At 51.4% G+C, this 20,940-nt stretch overlaps 1 protein-coding gene across 1 annotated transcript in view; it reads right to left on the bottom strand.

Annotated features, from left to right (window-relative positions):
* ST3GAL2 (ST3 beta-galactoside alpha-2,3-sialyltransferase 2) overlaps window positions 1-20,940 on the bottom strand; it is a 48,258-nt gene that overhangs the window by 10,309 nt on the left and 17,009 nt on the right. Inside the window, exons 2-3 of the mRNA XM_040253549.1 lie at window positions 3,647-4,991; window positions 1,216-1,409 (exon numbers count right to left, since the gene is read on the bottom strand). Of these exons, the coding sequence (XP_040109483.1) occupies window positions 1,216-1,409; window positions 3,647-3,985 (533 nt within the window). The 5' untranslated portion in view covers window positions 3,986-4,991. The remainder of the gene's footprint in view (window positions 1-1,215; window positions 1,410-3,646; window positions 4,992-20,940) is intronic.

Genomic DNA, 20,940 nt, shown 5'->3' on the forward strand with positions numbered 1-20,940 from the left:
TTAGCACCCCCTCTCTCTCCCCCCTACTCTTAGCATCCCCCCCTTCCACCCCCACCACTCTTGGCATCCCTGTCTCCCCCCTTCTCTTCCACTCCTAGCATTCTCCTCTCTCCCCCACCCCCAACGCTCTTAACATGAGCAAGGTTTTGCAAGGACTGTGGAAAGCCTCAGAGACATATTGCTGCCTTGGTGTTGCTATGGAGACAGCAACAGTTTCTAAGACAAAGCCCTTCCTTCCGCCTCCTGTGAAACCTGGTCTTTCTCAATGCTCATCCTAAGAGATGCTTAATGAAAACTGGCATTTTCAGTATCTTTATTCTCAGGGCTCTCCCTCCACCCAGGAGTGAGAGGGCAGGATCCCCTACGTGGCATTCCCTGCCCCCACGTCTGGGGGGAAGGCAGAGAACACAGAAGCTCAGGGGCGGCACAGCAGCCTGTATCCGGGTCACAAGTCCCCTCTAGTCCCTGCTCTCCTGCCCAGGCTCCCTGCTCCGTGTCTTTGTCCGGAACGCGTGCCCTCCCAACCCTTCTCTTCTCCTCAAGGCTGAGCTCAGATGTCTGTGGAGGGAATGAGCCTTTGCACAGTCTAAATGAAAAAGGTAAAGGGTTGGGGATGAGGGCCCAGAGCAGGCACCAACAGCTCCTTTTTCTGCCCAAGACACCCCTCTTCTGTCAGTCTGCCAGAGGGATAACCCACAGTTGTTTGGGGCCCACACTCCTGGCCCAACAGCTAAGGGGACCAGATGGGTGAAAGGACCTCTGGTGGCAGTTTTCACAAGACCTGAGCCAGGAGTCTGATTTTAGCTCTCTCCAGAGATATTCAGAGTTGGAAGCTGAGTACAGGCCTCAAGCAAAGTTTAGAATGGGAATTGTGTTTCTTCATCCACAGAGGACAAGATGGTTGGATGGCATCACCAACGCAATGGGCCTGAGTTTGAACAAGCTCCGGGAGATGGTGGAGGAGGGGGAAGGCTGGTGTGCTGCAGTCCGTGGGGTCGCAAGGACTCAAACATGACTGAGAGACTGAACAACAATTAATTCACCTCAGAAACAAAAGCAAGAAACGTGAGCTTGTCATGGAAGATTCTGGGAATCAGGGTCCTCCAGAACCCCCAGCAGCAGGCAATTCCTCACACAGCTGGGCAAGGCCAGGGAAGCCAATGCCCTCTCTTGGAGGCTTGTCCCCTATCCAGCCGTGGGGTCCCTGGGACTCACCTCATGATGAAGGTGTGCCCGTCCACGTCTGGCCCGTAGCCAGAGCCCCGCAGGTTGCCTGAGTTGCCCACCACGGCGCAGCGCCGGCACTGGCGGGGGTCTCGGAACCGGTAGGGGTTCTCGCCTGGCACTATCTGGAACAGCTTCTCCAGCACCTCGTTGGTGTTGTGTGACTTGAACTGCGGCTGCAGCATCTGTGGAGGAGAGGGAGAAAACAGAAAGGGGGGCGCAGGGAGGGTGGAGTGAACAGGAGGCAACTCCACTCGCTCCCCTCGCTGCCCTCAGCCTCCAGGGTCCAAGCTGCACAGGTCTCCTACTATCGTGGGGCGGGAATCCTCCCTGAGCAGTGAGGACCCTCCTGTCACTCAACAACACAGCGGTGTCCAGACCAGTGCCCTGCTCTCAGGAGCAGCTCTGCAATTTTGGCCGGACTCAGGGGTCAAGGCGCTATTCAGCCTGTTCTTCAGGGGTCTGCAGGCCTGTGCCACAAAGTAGAGAGGCCCCTGCTCTGCGGTCCTCTCCAGGCAGCTGCTCTAGAGTCATTCTGAATGCAGTTAATGAGGAAAGTCTCAGGGGAGCTTCAGGGACTCATTCACAGTCAGCCTGCAGGGGGCGCCCCTGAGACTCAGCCCGAAGCTCCAGGGGAGACCTGGAGCCCTCAGCCCTGGGGAAAAGGCTCTTAAGAGAGCACAGATATTCCCTCCAGAGTCAGAAGAGCTGGAAAGAAACTGGTCCCTTGCCCCTCTCGCCACCAGTGATTTTGAAGACTGTAAAATGAGGCCAGGGCAGCACGTAAACGCCACATTGCCAGACAGGTAACACACAGCAGTGAAAAGGCAGGTGGGGCCTATAGCAAACAGGAACCGCCACCAAAAAAGGGTGACTTCAGCCGACTGTTGCCTTGTGGGACTGTGAGAGGGACCAGATTTTCTAGTTTTTCAAGAAAAGCTGAAAATACAGATCTCATGTGAAATAATCTGATTCCTAAACGATGGCAATTAAGGCAAACAATTTTAGAACACTGAGCTGGACTCAACCCCCGGGCCACCATTTCTAAGGGCTTTTACACGCTCTGTGGTCTGAGCCATAACCCTGCAGGTTTGCGGCTGTGTAGGAGCTGCTCGGAGGAAGAGAAAGCAGGAAGGGGATGGTGGGCCTGCTTCCCTGAGCACAGGAAGGGCCCCCGAGCACAACAGAAACTCAGTGTGGAGAGGAAGCTTAGCTCTGAAATAAGTTTCTAAGTTCACAGCAGAAGGGGGATGACTGTGGGAAGCAGCAGAGAAGTGGCTTCTAGGGTTTAGACAGCTCTGAGTTTCATCCCTGTGGGCAGGGGGACCTGGCCAGCCTCTCACTCCATCGCTGCCCAAGGACTGTTCTGGCCCTTCATGGCCACCTCTGAGACCTATGCCCTTGGGCAAGCCCTGCGCACTCTCTGAACCTGGATTTCCCCATAAAATGAAGGATGTGACTGTGAGGAACAGGCAGGACCCTTCGAGGGCTCCAGGTTGTCACGGGAAGGGCCTTGTGGCTCTTGGTAGATCCTGTCCTGTAGACTCCCCCTCCTCGGGGGCTCTGACAGTCTGGGCCAGGAGCAGGATCTGTGAGTTGCTCTGGTAGGCCTGATTGCACGAGCTCATTCTCACAGTTGCCCTGAATGTGAGAAAGAGGGAGAGTTATCACCCTCCCCATTTGCCAGCTGGGGAGACCAGGGAGCATGCAGTGGCTCCCCAGTCCCTCAGCAGGGAGCGCTGGCAGCCTGCAGGGCCCTGGGTTAAGGACTGACACGGAGCCACTGCTGACATGTGTGGTGACCAGATGGCCCTGGCGGAGCCTGCAGAGCAATGCGCCAGAGACGATGGGGAGGAGAGGAGGGAGCCAAAGCAGCAAAGAGGTGACAGGGTCCAGAAGAGTGGCTTCCTCTCCTCCCTTACCTCAGCCCCCAAAGGACCCGATGACGCTTTCTTATCTTAACCCAGAAGAAAACCTTTTCTAGCAAGTGAAGAGAACCAACTGAATGGAACGGTGTTTCAAATTATTTGGGGCAAACATTTACAAATGAGGAAGCGGCCAGCATGGCAACAAGCACTGGAGCTGAGCTGCCACCTGCTTTCTGAAGGGCAGGCCTTCCTGTTGCCATGGGCCTCACTTCTCAGCATCTTCTCCCCGGGGACCTGCCTCTCCTGCTTATTTTACCTCCTTGACCCGGCAGGCATTTCTGGTCTCTGGCCTCTACAGGCACTAGGAAATGTGAGTTCTCTCCCCTTGCCAGCCAAAGCTCGCTCTACCCTTTACACTCTGTGCTGGTCCAGTGAAGGGTACAAAGGGTGCCAGGAGACAGATGGCCCAAATCCCAGAGGGTGCTCTCGGGGGGTCTCCTAAACGGAGGGGGCAGACCCCAGAGAGGGGGCAGCAAAGGCCACGGCTGTCTCACCATCCACCACCTCTGGACGTCGGGGGGCAGGTCCATGTTCTCCCGAGTCCAGACGGGGGAGATGTTGCTGTTGAAGTGGCTGTCGAACCACTCGGAGGCTCCGCTGTCACCCATGCAGCGGCGACAGGCGCAGCTCTTGCCGGCCAGCCCCTCCTTGCTGAGGCGCTGCAGGCCAGCGTAGCCCGGCACCAGCTTCACCCGGGGAGCCCCGTCCAGGGCACCCGAGTCCAGGTAGGGCAGGGTGGCCGTGCTGTGGTGGGAGTAGGTGAACAGCAGCGACATGACGAACACCAGAAGGAAGGCCATGGAGAGGAACCACACCCGCAGCGAGCACTTCATGGTGCGCGCCCCGGGAGCTGGGCTCTCAGGCCGGCGGTGGGCGGGCCTCACCAAGGCCACTGCTTCCCCAGCCCGCCAACAGGCCAGCTACAGCGCAGCCCGCGTGCTTTGGCACCACGTGCAAAGGACATGCGGGCAGGTGCCGAGCAGGGACGGAGGCAGGGGTCCGCACATGCGCCCTTGGTGCCAGGAGAGTCTGGCGGCGGCAGCGGCTCCTGTCCCGGCCGCCAGCCCCGCTCACGGCTTCATCAGCTCCGTCTGCCACTAGCTGGGCCACAGAGGCTCTGCTGCTCCTGGAGCCCCCGCAAAGGGGAGGTCAGTCCACCCCAGTCCTCTAGTCCCTTGGGGTTGCTGGCTGCCAGCTCTGGGGGTCCCCCTCTTTGGCGGCTTGAAATGATCCAGTCTGGAGCATTCGGGGATCCTTGTGGTTCATGAGCAGATGCCGAGGCAGCCCCTCGTCCCCCGCAGCAGGGGAGCCCTTGAACCCCAGTCACAGCAGAGAGCACGTGGGCTTCCAGCAGCCGGAACGTCATGAAGTCTTCCCCTCTCTGGGCCCAACGCCTCTGCCGGGGGAGAGAAAGGAACTGAGCCCAATCTGGAGAGAAGAGACTCAGGAATCTCTGTGGGCGCCGGTAAACTCTTCAGGGACAAGGTCCTCCTGCCGTTAGGTTCTGCCTTCCTACTTCCCCTGAGGCTCCAGTCCCTTCTCCTGATGGTCCTAGCTGTGTACGGGTGGCTGAGCTCCAGCTCCTGCTGTGTGGTCTCTGGGGCCGGCGATCACCAGCTTCTCAGAAGAGTGCTGCTTTGAGTGCCACCTGGGGCAATCGAGTGGGCACGTGTTGACCTCTAGGCTGGGGCCCAGGCCTCCGTCTTGGTGCTGCTGGCCCAGGCTTGGAGGCTGCCCTGCCCATCCCCGCTCCCGAGGCCTCGGTCCTGCCCTGAGCGAGCAGTAATCCCCTGGCAGGTTCCCCTCACTTGTCAGGCACCCGGCTGCCGCAGCATGACTCTGAAATCAGAGAGGAAAAATAACATGCAGACAGATCCCACATGCACACAAGCTCTCCCCCGGCCCCGCCCCTGAGGCTCAGATGGGACAGAGCGGGTGGAAGGAGACGCCCCCTCAACCAAAGGGCGAACAAAGGAGGGCTCCTCCCTCCCCCTGCAGACAGACTAGAGCTGCCCGCCATCCTCACTATGAGCCAGAGGTAGCTCAGACAGTAAAGACTGCCTGCAATGCAGGAGAGCGGAGTTTGATCCCTGGGTTGGGAAGAGCCCCTGGAGAAGGAAAGAGCAACCCACTCCCCTATTCTTGCCTGGAGAATCCAATGGACAGAAGAGCCGGGCGGGCTACAGTCCATAGGATCGTAAAAAGTCAGACACGACTCAGCAACTAACACTTTGACACTTCAACAAGGATGGAAAGTGATCTCCCTAGAGCCACAAAATGAGTACCTGCAAAAGCCAGGTTTAGGAAGCTCCTATTTTAGACATTATATTCAAAAGCAGAGACATTACTTTGCCAACAAAGGTCCCTTTAGTCAAGGCTATGGTTTTTCCAGTGGTCATGTATGGATGTGAAAGTTGGACTGTGAAGAAAGCTGAGCACCGAAGAATTGACGCTTTTGAACTGTGGTGTTGGAGAAGACTCCTGAGAGTCCCTTGGACTGCAAGGAGATCCGACCAGTCCATTCTAAAGGAGATCAGTCCTGAGTGTTCACTGGAAGGACTGATGCTAAAGCTGAAACTCCAATATTTTGGCCACCTCATGCAAAGAGTTGACTCATTGGGAAAGACTCTGATGCTGGGAGGGATTGGAGGCAGGAGAAGGGGACGACAGAGGATGAAATGGCTGGATGGCATCACCGACTCGATGGACATGAGTTTGGGTGAACTCCTGGAGTTGGTGATGGACAGGGAGGCCTGGTGTGCTGCAATTCATGGGGTCACAAAGAGTCGGACACGACTGAGTGACTGAACTGAACTGATTCTAGCTATAGGAGGTTAATTTCAGGTGAAACTTGAGAATATGGCCCAGAGGAAAGAGCACAGGGGACTGAGGATATGACCCCCCTGGTCTGGGTGCTCTGGACCCCTGAGAAGAGATAGAGCACCCCCCACAGTGGGGCACAGCCGGCCTGGGCCCTGGGATCGGCCCTCCTCTCTCCCCAGTGTGGGCTACAGACTAGACGGCCCTGGGTCAGCCGGGTGAATCGTTGACACTCCTTCCAGCTCTGGTGTCAGAAGGAGAAGCTGACCGTGACAGGACGCTGGGGTCACTGCTCAGCCCTCTGGACAGCTGCCTTCATCTGCAGGTTATGGAATAAACGCCAGGGCCCCTGGGGGTACTGACAGCCTGAGGGCCCTGGCGAGCGCAGTGAGAAAAGGCTGCAGGGTGGTGTGTGGATCCGCCCGAAGGAGAGGACCCTGAATCCACGCCACGTGCTCAGGAGCCAGGGCTAGAGTGAGGACGAGGCTGGGAGTGGAGCCCCAGGCCTGACTCCATGCCATGGGGAGCACTTAATCCCCGGGGGCGGCCTGTCTCCACCAGCTCCTCTCCACATCCTGCCCGCCCTGGTTCTGACCTGGCCCTGGCACAGCTGCTCACTGGGAGCTCCACCCCAGACAGCCCTCCCAGGACCTTTGCTGCACAGAAGGCCTCTCGGGCTCCACGTTCCAGAACCTCTGCCTCCCCCTCCATTCATGGCAGCTCAAATTTCTGGGGCCACGCCAAACCACAAAGCCATCAGGGGGCGGAACTAGCATGTTCCAACAAAAAGGCATTATTCTCGATGGGAAAACAATGCTCGCACACGTGAAGGAACCTGCCTAAGGTCATAGCCTCCTGAGCAGAACTGAGATTTAAGTTCAGTTCTACATGGTTCCAAAGCCTGAGACTGGCCAGGGTGTAGAAAGAAGCCCACAAGTTCCTTCAACGGCCCAGAGGCTCAGGGGTAAGAGACAAGGAGACACAGAAGCTGGCTTCCCAGGGTCCAGGGTGAAGCTTCGCCCACAGGCCTTAGTGGGGCTCCCAGCTCTAAGCCCCAGGCCCAGCCACACTGGTCCAGCGCACTCCTGCCTGAGGGTCTCCTGAGCCCTCTCCAGGCATAGCAGCTGGATGCACAGTCTGTCAGTATCAACAGAAGACTCCTGTTGTCTCCTCAGGGCCTGTATGTGCTCACACACAACATCTAAGGAAAAGAACTTGGGTTTGCAGGGTCCCACTCCCAGCACCCTGTGAGTGAGAGCCGGCCACGAGGCAACCAGCCCGGGAGGTGGTGACTTTCCAGACTGAGCAAGGGGTGGGGTGAGGGGTCAGGCTGGGAGACCTGGTTTCTGGGGGCGGCCCACTGTGGCCGCTGCAGGTAGCCTCCAGCCGAAGCCTGCACAGGAGGCTCCGAAGAAACAGGCTGGGGCCACAGTGAGTCCCTGGAGTCCTAACGAAGCGGGCATCTGAGGTGACCGGCTACTTGTCAGGGAGAGGAAAGGCCCGGTTTCGTCACTGTGTTTAGGAAAAGCAGAGAAGCCGAGTCACCAGCAAGAGCCCTTGCTCTGCGAATCCCAAGGCTGGGCTGTGTGTGGGAGCATGTGCTGAAGGCAACTGGGGGCACAGGGCAGGACTGTTGCTAAAGCAGGAAGAAACTTGGAGTTCATCGACATGTACTCCAAGTCCAGAAGTTGCCTGGTTAAGCCCTTTTATGCACCCCCGTGACCTCCGGTTGCCACTGCCTAATTCTGATTTCTCCCCTTTCACAGCTGCTCTGGTCTTTCACGTTAAGCCCATGCCAACCCTAGTGTCAAAAAGTCAGGGGAAGGGCACACACTTGGGCACCATCCTCTGCCGCTGGGGGCCCCAGAAGGAAGGAGGCCAGTCTTCCAGGGCTGCCTGGATGGTGCTGGCTTGCCAGGGAAGGCTCGGGGGCTAGTGTGGGACAGTCCATACGCGTCCTGTCCTCATGGAGCTTCCAGTCCAAAGACAAAGGCACAGGGGTGACAAATGCCATGATGGAATGACAGGTGCCGTGAGAAGGAGCAGACGACAAAAGGAAGAAACAGCCCGGCCGTCAAAAGCACGGCAGGAGGGGCTTCCCTGCTGGCCCAGTGGCCGACGCCACGCGCCCAGTGCAGGAGGCCCAGGTTCAATCCCTGCTCAGAGAACTAAGATCCCACGTGCAGCAAGAAGACTGAAGATCCTGTGTGCCACGCCACAACTCAGACCTGGTGCTCAGGCGTGTCCGACTCCTTGCCACCCCATGGACTGCAGCCTGCCAGGCAAGAATACTGGAGTGGCTTGCCATGCCGTCCTCCAGGGGATCTTTCCAACCCAGGGATCGAATCTAGGTCTCCCGCACTGCAGGTGGATTCTTTACCGTCTGAGCCACGAGGGAAGCCCAAGACCCAGCACAGCCAAATAAATAAACAAATATTAAATACACGAACACAGCAAGAAGAAATGGGGGAGAGTGTTGCAGAGGAAAGTACGAGGGGCCCAGTTACAATGGGCTTTGAAAGGATTAGGATTTATTATTAATCTAATGGGCAGCTTTAAGGGAGGGATGTGTCATGACCTGATTTATATTTTAAAATGGGCCCTTGGAGCAAATTTTTAAAAACCAACAGTACCAAGAGCTGAGAGAGGATGCAGAGTATCAAGAACACTCAGTCACCATTGGTGAGAAAATAAATTGGTACAGTGCTTGGAAGGCTAATCTGGCATTACTTAAAAAACATAGACATGAATAGTATTTTTTTTTTTTTTGGAAGAAAAATTTAAGAACATCTTTCTCACAGAAAATATGGCATGGGAACACGATGAGAGATTAGAAAGTTCCCCCATTTGTCCTGGGCTAATTTATTTTGTGATGTCCCATGTGAGAAGACATTCTGAGCAACTGTAGTCTTCCTCTGGTTTGGGTGGAAATGAAGTTTCTCACCCAAAGACTGGATATTTGGAATCAATGAATTATAAAACTGGTGAGTCCAGCTGCTTGTCCTGTGAAGCTGATTTAAAAGTTTAAGCTCATGGACTTCCCTGGTGATCCAGTAGTTAAGACTTTGCCTTCCATTGCAGGGGGTGTGGGGATCCCTGGTTGGGGAGCTGAGATGCCAAATGCTTCGAGGTCAAAAAAACCAAAACATAAAACAGACAAAATATTGTCACAAATTCAATAAAGACTTTAAAAATGGTCCACATCAAGAAATAAATAAATAAAGCTTAAGGTGAACCCTGACAACTGTTTCGTTTTCCCCTAAAATCCTGCCCCTATTTGGGGCAGTCTGTCTCTTCCAGTGAGGTTTAATTCACAAACAATAAGATGCAGACGCCTTTCAATGTGGAGCTTGATGCCTGTTGACCCATGCGTACATGTGTGTAAGTGCCCAGAATAAGACACGGAGCGTTTCCACACCCACCCGTCCCCACTCCCCGCCCAGGGAGCTCTCCCGTGCCCCTTCCTGGTCATCACTCGCCGCTCTCCCTTTCTGCTGAGTCCTGCCATCATGCACTAGGCTGACTTGATTCTTGAACTTCATATAAACACTCCTGCCTGGCTGGCTGCTTTTGCTCAACCCAGTGTTTTAGACATTCATCCACGTTGTATGTATCAGTAGTTTATTCTTATCCATGTTTGGATAGTGAGTTGTTTGCAGTTTTTGGTTGCTATGAGTAAAACTGCCCTAACTTTTCTGTATAAGTCATTTTGGGGACACATACTCTCACTTCTCTGGGGTAAATACCTGGGAGTGGAATTACAGGGTCAGAGGTCACATACACCAGTGTTTCACCTTACCAGAAATGATCAACTAGTTTTCCAGAGTGGCTGTAGCATAAGTTTCCACCAGTAATGAACGAGAGTATCATTTGTTTCATGGCCTGAGTATCTTCTATCTTTTAAATTTTAGTTATCCTTGTGGGTATGTAGTAAACTCTGGTATTTCTACAACGAGATACACATGAACATATGTACCAAGGGACATACATGAATGCTTAAGGCAGCACTGGCTAGTAACTGGAAACTGCCAACAACCCAAATGCCCATCAGAATAGGATGGATAAATTGTGGTCCATTCATATGGTAAACATGAATGAACTCCAGTTTCAGAAATAAACAGGGAAGAATATGACCAAAAGACTATTATGCTGAGCAAAATGAATAAGTCAGGGATACTTATAGTGTGAATTCGTGAAAAGTTCAAACGTATGCAACACTAAGCAGTAAATTGTTTAAGCCTTTTACAAAGATGATAAAACAACAGATAAAATCAGGGAAACACTGCAAAATTCAGGGAGTTTCCCTGGAGAGGAAGAAGACAGGTAAGATAAGAAGGGCCTAAAAGAAAAAAGAAGAAGGGCCTATCGGGACTTTAGAAGTACTGGGAAATGTATTTATTACTCTTTAATCCAGGTAGGAAGAACAGAGTATTTTAAATTTTTATTCTTTAAGGAATTTATATGATACATACTATTCTGAATGTGTGGTGCGTTTCATTATGAAAGCTAATTTTATTTTTTGTAGGTTAAAGCATTTTTTGCTAAGGGACTACTCTGGTTGCTCCAGAGGACTAGCAGGGGGTCAGAGAGGAGCTACTCCAACATCCCAGGCAGTGGAGGTGCTGAGTGGCTGGATGCATTCTGAAGGACTGAACTGACGGGATAGACAGAGGGTGGCGGGGGTGCCATTCATTCATACAGAAAAGTCAGGAAAGAAATGGATTTGGGTGAGAGAAAAGGGAAAAAACCAACACAAGTTCTGTTTGCTGCTGCTGCTAAGTCGCTTCAGTCGTGTCCAACTCTGTGCAACCCCACAGACAGTAGCTCAACAGGCTCCGCTGTCCCTGGGATTCTCCAGGCAAGAACACTGGAGTGGGTTGCCATTTCCTTCTCTGATGCGTGAAAGTGAAAAGTGAAAGTGAAGTCACTCAGTCGTGTCCGACTCTCAGCGACCCCATGGACTGCAGCCCACCAGGCTCCTCCGTCCGTGGGATTTTCCAGGCAAGAGTACTGGAGTGGGTTGCCATTGCCTTCTCCGAGAGTTCTATTTACAACAGGTTAAATCTGAGATGCCCTTTAAATATCCGTGTGGAAATGGCAACAGGCAGCATGACGCAGATGTCTGAAGCTCATGGATGAATGAGGTCAGAGCTGAAGTGATACAGCGAGAGTCATCAGAGCATAGTTCATTTTTAAAACTACAGGACCAGAAGACATTATCGAGGGAAAGCCTGACATAGATAAGAGAAGGCTGTTGGCAGTGACCTTCACAATGGCTGATCCAGAGTATGGAGGGGTGAACACCTGACTAGATGAGAAACGGCCAACATGCAGGGGAAAAGGCGCAGCGTCATTAGCTATCAGGGAAATACATCTCGAAACCACAATCGGGCCTTCCCCGGTGGCTCAGCAGTGAAGGTTCCAGCTGCCATCGCAGGAGACATGGGTTCGATCCCTGGGCCAGAAGATTCCACGTGCCATGGAGCAGCTAAACCATGTACCAGAACTATTAAGCCTGTGCTTCGGAGCCCAGGAACTGCAACTACTGAGCCCATGCGTCACAACTACTGAAGCCCAGGAACCTAGAGCCCATGCTCTGCAGTAAGAGAAGCCTCGAAATGAGAGGCCTGTGCACTGCAACTGGAGAGCAGACACCGCTCTTTGCAATCAGAGAACAGCCCATGCAACAACAAAGACCCAGCACAGCCAATAAATAAATAAAAATTAAAAAAAAATTTTTTTTAAGTAGAATGGTTAAAAAAAATCCCACCAGATACCACCCACTAGGGTGGCTATGATCAAAAAAGGCAGATAATAACAAGTATTAGCGAAGATATGGAGAAACTGTAACTTTCATACATTGCTGGCGAGAATGTGAAATGGTGCAGCCAGCTTGGAAAACAGTCTGGCAGTCAAAAGGTTAAACGCAGAGTTACCATATGACTCAGCAATTCTAATCTTAGGTCTATAATTCAAGAGAAATGAAAATATATATCCACATAAAAGCACATATACAAACGATTATCGAAAGAACTCAAGGTTCCATCAACTGATGAATAAACAAAATGTCCAATTATCCGTACAATGGAATCTTAGCCATACAAAGAAAGCACTGATACAGGCTACATGCATGAACCTTGAAATCATGGCGCTAAGTGAAAGCAGCCCAACACAGAAGCCCACCTATGATGTGATTCCATTTACGGGAAACATCCAGAATAAAGTCGATCAGTGACTGCCCAGGGTCAGGGTTTAGAGGAGGTGCAGAGTGACTGCGAACGGGATGATGAAATGTTCTAAAATGGTTTGTGGCCTAAACTTGCACAACCATGTGACTAGACTAAAACCAACTCACTTGTACACTTGAAATGGGTGAACTTGATGTGAGTTACATCTCAATAAAGGTGTTACCAAAAACTGGGCATGGGGTAAAGTGGAATGCGAGATGTGGAATGCGAGATATAGAATGCTTGTATACTGATGGGGATGGTTCAGTAGGGGGAGAAGCTAATGCTGCAGGAAAAAGAAGTTGATGGAGAAGCAAAGTCCTGAGCAGCAGGAAAGGGGCAGCGGGTGGGAGGAGCCAGTCCCACATGGACAGGGCTTACCAGCCTAGCAGGAGGCGAAGCGGGCCCGGGCTCAGGCACGGGGAGTGATGCACCTTTACAGCTGGGGTTGGAGATTTACAGAGATAGATGAGAAGCAATCCTCTGAGAGAGGAGAGGAACGGGGATTTGGTGGAGGCAAGGCAATGCTAGGGTCATCCAAGAGGGCTGTGGTCGCAAAGTTAGCAAATCTGGTGATACGGTTTAATGATAAATGCCCCCTGAAAGGCTCAAGATGCTGAGGCTGAACAGAGGAACTGGTGACCAGAATCCAGAAGGTCGGGGGCAACCTTGAGGAAGGGTTGGTCTCCCCTAGAGCCTTCTACCCAGCAAGGGATGCAAGCCTGAACAACTACACCAATACAAAGAACCAAGGGAAGCCAAGGCAGGCCCTGGCCAGCTTGCAGGTGGAAGAAAGGAAAAGCAGGCATACGGGACTGAGCAGCAAAGCCAGCCCCAAAGGAGAACAGTGGGAACCGGGTTTTGGAGGCGAGTGCGGTTTTAGAGCCAGTCTCTGGTCCGTTCCCAGGAAACGAGCCATCGAATTAACCTCATGAAGCACAGGATAGCACAGCCTCAAACCAGCGCAGCTGAACACAATCTTCTTGGCAGGCAGAGAAAAGAAACGTCAAAATAAGGAGCAGAGGCTGGGGGGAGGGAGGCTGCTTGAAGCTGGAGGGGGTGGAGAGAAGGAAAGAAAATCCCAGCCCAACACTCTGATAAAGCTCGCTCTTTCCACCCAGACACACGGCCTAAGGATGTGTCCCAGAGCCTCAACGGAAAGACATCAAGCCACAGATTAGTACTCACATGTGTGATGCTTTCTGAACATTCACAGGCACAGCCTCTCATTCGGTATTCACAGAAGTCCCAAGACAGCCGAACAAGGTCAGCCAGGCGGCGAGGGACGGAGCTTTAATGCCATCCCAGGGCTGATGGCTCCAAGGCCAGGGCTCCCTCCGCAGGCTCTCACTGCCTTCCTTACAGAGAGGCCTTTCCCACTTGCTAGGGTACAAGCATCAAAGCGCTCCGTGTCCCAGAACCTGGCCACCGAGCAATCCAGCAAACTGCCTGCCTCCTGGGTGTGGCAACAGCAGATGCCCGGGGGGTGGGGATCAGTCAAGATTCGGAGGGAGGGACCCGACAGCCCACCTTCACACTGAACCGGAGCCTATGTCCTTGATCTGAGAACTGATGGCTTGACCTCTGCATGCCTGACTGCCTGAACTCATCCATTGCAACACACTGGCACCAGCCTCTGGCACACACCCCTCAGTTATCCTAGTGACTCAGGCCCCCTCGCTCCCCAGTTACAACCCCTCCGGCAGCGTCTGCTTCAGGAGCCCGTCTTACTGCAGGACACCTCACTCTGACCGGATGTCCAGTCTGAGATCTCAGCTCCAGGACTGTTGACGCTGTCCAGAGTTGGCAGACAGGAAACCAGAAAGCAAGAGCTAACACAGCTCTTCCAGCCTGGCTAACTTTCCAATAAGCTCGGGAGAAATAAACCATCAGTCTTCATTGCTAGAGGATCGACGGTGCACCCTAAGAAACAGGCTCCAAGGGAGGGATGCTGCGCCCTGGGGTCTCGGCGCTGCACCACACCTGCCCTTAAATAAGTCCCTGCGTGGTGTGTTGGTACTGTGGCAGGACGGAGTCCAGGGTTTTGTTATATGGATCTACAGTAGGCAGGAAGCGGTCTGGAAAAACAATACTATCTCAATAGCAAGGCAAAGCTAGACAGAAACAATTGAGGAGAGGCCAGAATATAGCACAAGGAATAAACAAGTTATTTAAAGAACAGAACCGCTTGTACAGCGAAGGCCAGGGTGGTTCCTGTTAAGCCCCCGTGCCCACTGACCAGTCTCTCCAGGCTTCAGACGACTCCTTATTTGCATTTTATCTGGTAGTTGTTTAATAGAGTATACCCCTTTACCCTGATGCACCTGGGCTCGTGTTACTCTTTGTTTTCTCTTTACTAGTTTTCCTTTAGTTCTTCTTCCTTTTCCTGCCTTGTTGGATTGACACATTATCCCTACTCCCACCACTTCTTTCCCTCCTGGGTAGGAAATTATATCCCTCTTCTTTCCTCTTTTAGTGGCTACCTTAAATTGCTGGCATAATACACTCTCCTAACGAGGTCTAAGGTTTTCAGTAGTACTGTTCTATTTAACAAGGCAGAAACCTGATGTGATTTAAGAATGGTATTCCCTTTCTTACTCTACCTTGCTAATGTGGTCAACAATTTTAGTTTTCCTTCTTTAAAAAACAAACTAGACACAGAATCCCTGTTTGTGTGTTTTGCCATCTGTGGCCGACACTGTTGGTTGCCTACCAGCAGCCACTCCCACTTCTTTCCTGCCAACAGAGTCCTGATTTGGCTCAGGCGGCAAAGAACCCAGTCCCAGAAGACGAGGCAAGCCTGGACAGGCAACCACAGTAAGCCTGTTCCCTTTTACCAGGAACTGGTGTAGGGATGAACCAGCTCAGGCCAATCAGACATAAAGAGGTATTTGCTGGGGCCTTCTTGGAAAGAGTCTTCTTCCCAAAAGAGAGGCACATTAGAAAGCTTCCTTTTCCTTAGCATCCCCCTGCTTGGGAAGTTACAGGGTGGCAATATGCTACCTGGAGCTGTAGCAGCCATCTCTCAGCCATGAGGAGAAAGATCTTAAACCCTTAAGATGGCAGAGCAGAACAATGGGATGACCCAGGGTTTTTATCATCAGTATTAGGCCACTGCCCCAACCCTGGAACTCCCTAACTCCACACTTCTCATCATAAGCTTATTAAATATTTTCCGGACCTTAAGTCACTGTGGGTGACTGAATTATCTAAATATACATTCCATAGTTAAATTTATCAACATACTATGTCAATTTCTGCACTCAATGTTAGTGCTAGCAATCTTCTCCTTCCTCGAGTTTTTTCTTACTTAAGTATATCTTTGGTAGTTCTTTTAGTCACGATCTCTGGAGAAGGAAATGGCAACCCACTCCAGTATTCTTGCCTGGAAAATCCCATGGACTGAGGAAGCCTGGTAGGCTACAGTCCATGGGCTCGCAAAGAGTCAGACACGACTGAGCGACTTCACTCACTTCACTTCAGTCACAATCTACAGCTGATAAAACTGTCTTAGCTGGGGAGGGAGATGGGAGGGAGGTTCAAAAGGGAGGGGATATATGTACACCTATGGCTGATTCATGTCGAGCTTTGACAGAAAACGACAAAATTCTATAAAGCAATTATCCTTCAATTAAGAAATAAATTCCTAAAAACTGTCTTAGCAGGTCCAGAAATATCTTTATTTCCCCTCGTTCTTGAATGAGAGCTGAATATAGAATTCTAGCTTCCTTAAGACAGTCTTCTGCCACCTCTGGCATTTACTGTTGATGAAATGTTGTCTGTGGGTCTAATTGTCATTTCTTTGAATTCTTTTATTTCTCTGGTTGGAGAAGGCAATGGCACCCGACTCCAGTACTCTTGCCTGGAGAATCCCATGGATGGAGGAGCCTGGTGGGCTGCAGTCCATGGGGTCGCTAAAAGTCGGGCACGACTGAGCGACTTCACTTTCACTTTTCACTTTCATGCATTGGAGAAGGCAATGGCAACCCACTCCAGTGTTCTTGCCTGGAGAATCCCAGGGACGGGGGAGCCTGGTGGGCTGCTGTCTATGGGGTCACACAGAGCCGGACATGACTGAAGAGACTTAGCATACCATTTCTCTGGTAGTCCCCCCACCTGGTGGCTTTCAATATCTTCCCTTTGTTCTTTTGGCTGCACCACGAGGCTTGCAGGGTATTAAGTGGACCAACCAGGGAGTGAACCTGTGTCACCCACAGTGGACATGCAGATCCTAACACAGGACTGCCAGTGAGTTCCCATGTTTTCCTTTTATTCTTTTTTTGGGGAAGGGTAATAAGTTACTCTACTCCCTTTATTCTTATCTGCAGTTTCACTGTATTACATCTAGGTGTTTATTCTGTTTGGTTGGAGAAGGAAATGGCAACCCACTCCAGTGTTCTTGCCTGGAGAGTCCGGTGGACAGGGGAGCCTGGTGGGCTGCTGTCCATGGGGTTGCACAGAGTCAGACACGACTGAAGCAACTTAGCATTCATGCATGCCTTGGAGAAGGCAATGGCAACTCACTCCAGTGTTCTTGCCTGGAGAATCCCAGGGAGAGGGGAGCCTGGTGGGCTGCCGTCTATGTGGTCGCACAGAGCTGGACATGACTGAAGCAACTTAGCAGCAGCAGCAACATTCTGTTTGGTATTCATGCAGTTACTTCAACTTTGGAATTCTCAGTCATTATCACTTCAAATGTTTTTCTGCCATTTCCTTGATTCGTATCTGGAATTCCTACTAGACTTGTACTAAAGCCTGTCACTCTGTTCTCCATGTCTATCCTGCATTCTAAATTAATTCCTCAGCATGAGTGTCCAATTCATGATTTCTATGTGTCCAGGCTATAGTTATCCATTGTCTCAAGTTCTAATTACACTATTTTTCAATGCTAGAATTTTAAAAATTTTCATATTCACCTATTGTTTTATGACTCCCCTTTCTTTTCTTTAATGAGTTTCTTGTTGCCCTAATCTCTTTGACAATCCTTACCCTATTTCTATTAAAGATATTTTCTGATTACTCTGTTATTTTCATTTCTAGGGTAAATTTTTGTTTCTGTTCCTTTTTCATGTTAGTTTTCCTCACTTTTCTTTTAGAGGCTGACCCAAACATGGCCACCATCTTTGTGATGTTTTAAAATTTTATTTACTTAATTATTTTGGCTGCACAGCATGCAGGATCTTAATTCCCTGAACAGGGATTGAACCTGTGTCTCCTACAGTGGAAGCGTAGACTCCTAACCACTGGACCACCAGGGGATTCCCTCCTCACACGTTTCTGAGGATACAAGCTCATCCCTCCACCATCTAGGGCTTTTCACCTTTGCCTCCCCAGGTCCTTTGGATCTCCTGGTCTAGAGTTACATCTTGCAGCACTAGCTCAGCTCAGATCCGGCTGACCCTGGGTGTGCCTAGGTAAGCATCTTCATGGTAAGCCACAGCCCCGGGGAACGGGTGACACCACCAGTTTCCCAGCCCCCGGGTTCCAGCAGTGTGCCCAGCTCTAATTCCATGCTTTGTGTTGAGCACTTCAGAGCTGTTACCCCAGATTTCCAGTCGCTTCTGCCTACATCCAGACTCAGAGACCAGCAGGGCTGCAGCTTCTGCCCTGCTCTCCCCTGTGTGTTCTCACTCCACTTCTCATTACAGGGATGTTTATCATTTTATGTGGGGAGGGAGGGGGAGTACATGGCTATGTTTTCAGCATTTTGTCTTTTTTATGTATCACTGCTGTGTGTTTAGAGTATACACTTCCAGTGCCATCTTGACTGGATGAGCTGGATTAAATTATTCGTACCAAGGAACTAGGACCCCCTGCCGATACCAGTCTCCCAAGAAGGCATATCAAACCATCTCTAACGGGATTCACAGAACTCCAGCCAGGACACTGAGGGAAGTTGACTGAGACAGCCTGGGGTAAGCTGACCAAAAACTCCAGTTAAAACTGCTCTCCCATCCCCACCCCATCTTCTTCCCAGTCTACCGTGGGCTGGCTGCAGGGGTGGGCAGACACGCAGTCCCATGCCTTCAGCCCCTCTTCCACACCACTTCAGCATCTCCCAGTCTTTTACCTGGCCAGGGAAACTTGCATACTGGCCACATGGATACTCTTGATGAAAGGCCCATCTGACTCCCTTCAAGACCCCAACCCCCTGCAGCAGGCCCAGCCTTTAGTCTCAATTACATCAGGACAGCAGTGAATTAGGGAGCCAAATTCTAGTCCGGGCTATCATCAGGCAGCTAGACACTTTTTCTTTCCAGGTCAAGGTTCTTGAACAATCAGAGGAAGGCTCTCCCACACGCCCCCTCTCCTTCCTCTGTGATTATTTCCTGTTTGTTTCCTGCTACCATCACTTTGACTTCCAAGCCACTGTGATGTACCTTCTTCACTTAGACCCTTCAACTGCTTGTTTTTTCCAGCAGCTAATGGATTCTGAAGGTTCTGCCCTCAGCTCTTTTCCTCCTTTGCTTCTCTATGCGCCCCTTCCAAATAGGAGCCTGCCCTCCTACCCTAGACTCCAGACCTACTTTCTCAATCGCCTCTTTAGCCATGTGGCATTTCAGACTTAAACACATCACCTTCCTGCATTCAAAAGCATATGACATGGAGACACAGCACTCTCATTCACACGGCCAAGGTCAGGCTCACAAAGCATCCAGAGACTCCCTAAACCAGGCCACCCTCCCAAGCCTCATCTCTCATCATGCCCATTCCTCTAGGGTTATGAGCTAATTTGGGCCATAGGCCAAATCTAGCCCACATTTATTAAGATCTTACACAAAACCTAAAAACACACGGACATGTTATTTAATTCATTACTTAGCATTGGCCTTTGAATGGCAGGCATCAAAAAATATTTGTCCATAGAGGGGAGAGATAATTTTGAAGTTTGGGATTAATATATACACACTACTGTGTATAAAACAGAGAATCAACAAAGATCTACCATATAGCACAGGGATCTCTACTCAATATTCTATAATAATCTATACAGGAAAAGATTTTCTGAAAAAGAAGGAATATATGTGTAACAAAAACACTTTGCCCTACACCTGAAACTAACACATTTTAAATCAACTAGACTCCAATATAAAACATTTTAAAAAATTTGTTCAACTGAATATCATCTCTCTATACAACCCCAGGGTTGTAAGAAGCAGAAGAGATAAGGTAATAAAAAACGTTTTGAAACCACTTTCATAAATCATTGTGTAAATGTGCAAAGGGAAATGATAATCAGCCCCCACTCTTTCAGCTGTGACATTCTAGAAATGAAAGCTTTCTCTGACTTCTTGCAGACCACCAGGAAACATGAGACCTCAGGTACAAACCAGATTTCACAAGTCAGAGGCAAGGAGAAAGTGAGTGTATAAAAGCTAAGGGGGCTGCCTGGGTGGCAGGAATGGTCGAGGCAGCCCGCTCCTCAGTTTCCATCAGCAGAGACACCAGGGCTGCTAGGACTCGCCTCTCTCTGGTCTCCGCCCTCAAGCACCACAGGCTGCTGGCTAAGTTCTCTCAAGCTGGGACTTGTCAGATCTCATGACCGCCCACCCCAGCTCAGAGTCCTTCCCAGTCAAGCCTTCCAAAATGGGGGAAAAAAAAAAAAAAGCACCTAAAAAACTTGGCTTCAGATTCTGGTTTTGCCACCTGTCAGCTATGAACCATTTAACCTTTCTGATCTGTGCCCTTTTCTGTAACATGGCGTATCTTGCAGGGTTTCTGTAACGATGAGAGCCAGAAAACCTTCAGCTCAGTGCCTGTGCTCCAGGCTGGCCCACCGTGCCCTGGAGAGGCATCGCGGGGTCCTCAGCGCCCTCAGCCCCACCCCAGCCCCCGCCTCCCAGCCAGGTCTTGCTCCAGAGCTCCCTTCTGTGCCTAAGCAAAGGCACTGCCTGCCCAACCTCCGACCCCCACAGTGGCAGCTTCGCAGCAGAGGCCTGAGGTCTCAGAGCCAGTCTGCCCCGTGGACCTTCACCCCCCAGGCCGCGCAGTAAGGAACGCTGTGTCTGTCCTGCAGCAGAGCCTGTGAGTCTCGGAGCCTGTCACCTGGTGCCTGACTTCATCACACATTCAGAACACAAGCCTGCCCTGAGCTGGTCCCTTTTTTTTTTTCCAGCCGTACTGTGTGGAATGTGGGATCTTAGTTTCCCCAACCAGGGATCAAATCCGTACCCACTGCATTGGAAGTTTGGGGTCTTAACCACTAGACTGCCAGGGAAGTCTCTAAGCTGGTTCTAAACAGCTCACTGAGGTCTGTCCCATACTTGGCCACCTCTGTGACTCTCTAGACACACGTTAGCAGCAAGATTCTACAAAAGACAAATAAGAGGGTTTCTTCACAGGGCTGAAAGCCTCTAACATTAAGAGGAGCAGGAGGTGGACTTCCCGGACAGCTCAGCGTCAAGACAGAGCTGCCAGCGCAGGAGGCATGGGCTTCATCCCTGGCTGGGGAAGACCCTGAACGCTGTGTGGCAGTCTCCCCACCAAAGAGAGAGGGGCAGGAGGTAGGCGGGGACCCTGAAGGTAAGGGATGGGGAGAGAGAGGCAGGAGGCAGGAGACCCTTACGGTAAGGGACTGGGAGAGAGAGGCAGGAGGCAGGAGGCAGGCGGGGACCCTAAAGGTAAGGGATGGGGAGAGAGAGGTGGAGACAGGTGCTGAGGAGGACCCTGAACGCTGTGTGGCGGTCTCCCCGCCAGAGAGAGAGGGGCAGGAGGCAGGCGGGGGCCCTGAAGGTAAGGGA

The sequence above is a fragment of the Oryx dammah genome, unplaced genomic scaffold, assembly GCF_014754425.2.
Source record: "Oryx dammah isolate SB20612 unplaced genomic scaffold, SCBI_Odam_1.1 HiC_scaffold_13, whole genome shotgun sequence".
In the NCBI taxonomy this organism is placed as follows: Eukaryota; Metazoa; Chordata; class Mammalia; order Artiodactyla; family Bovidae; genus Oryx; species Oryx dammah.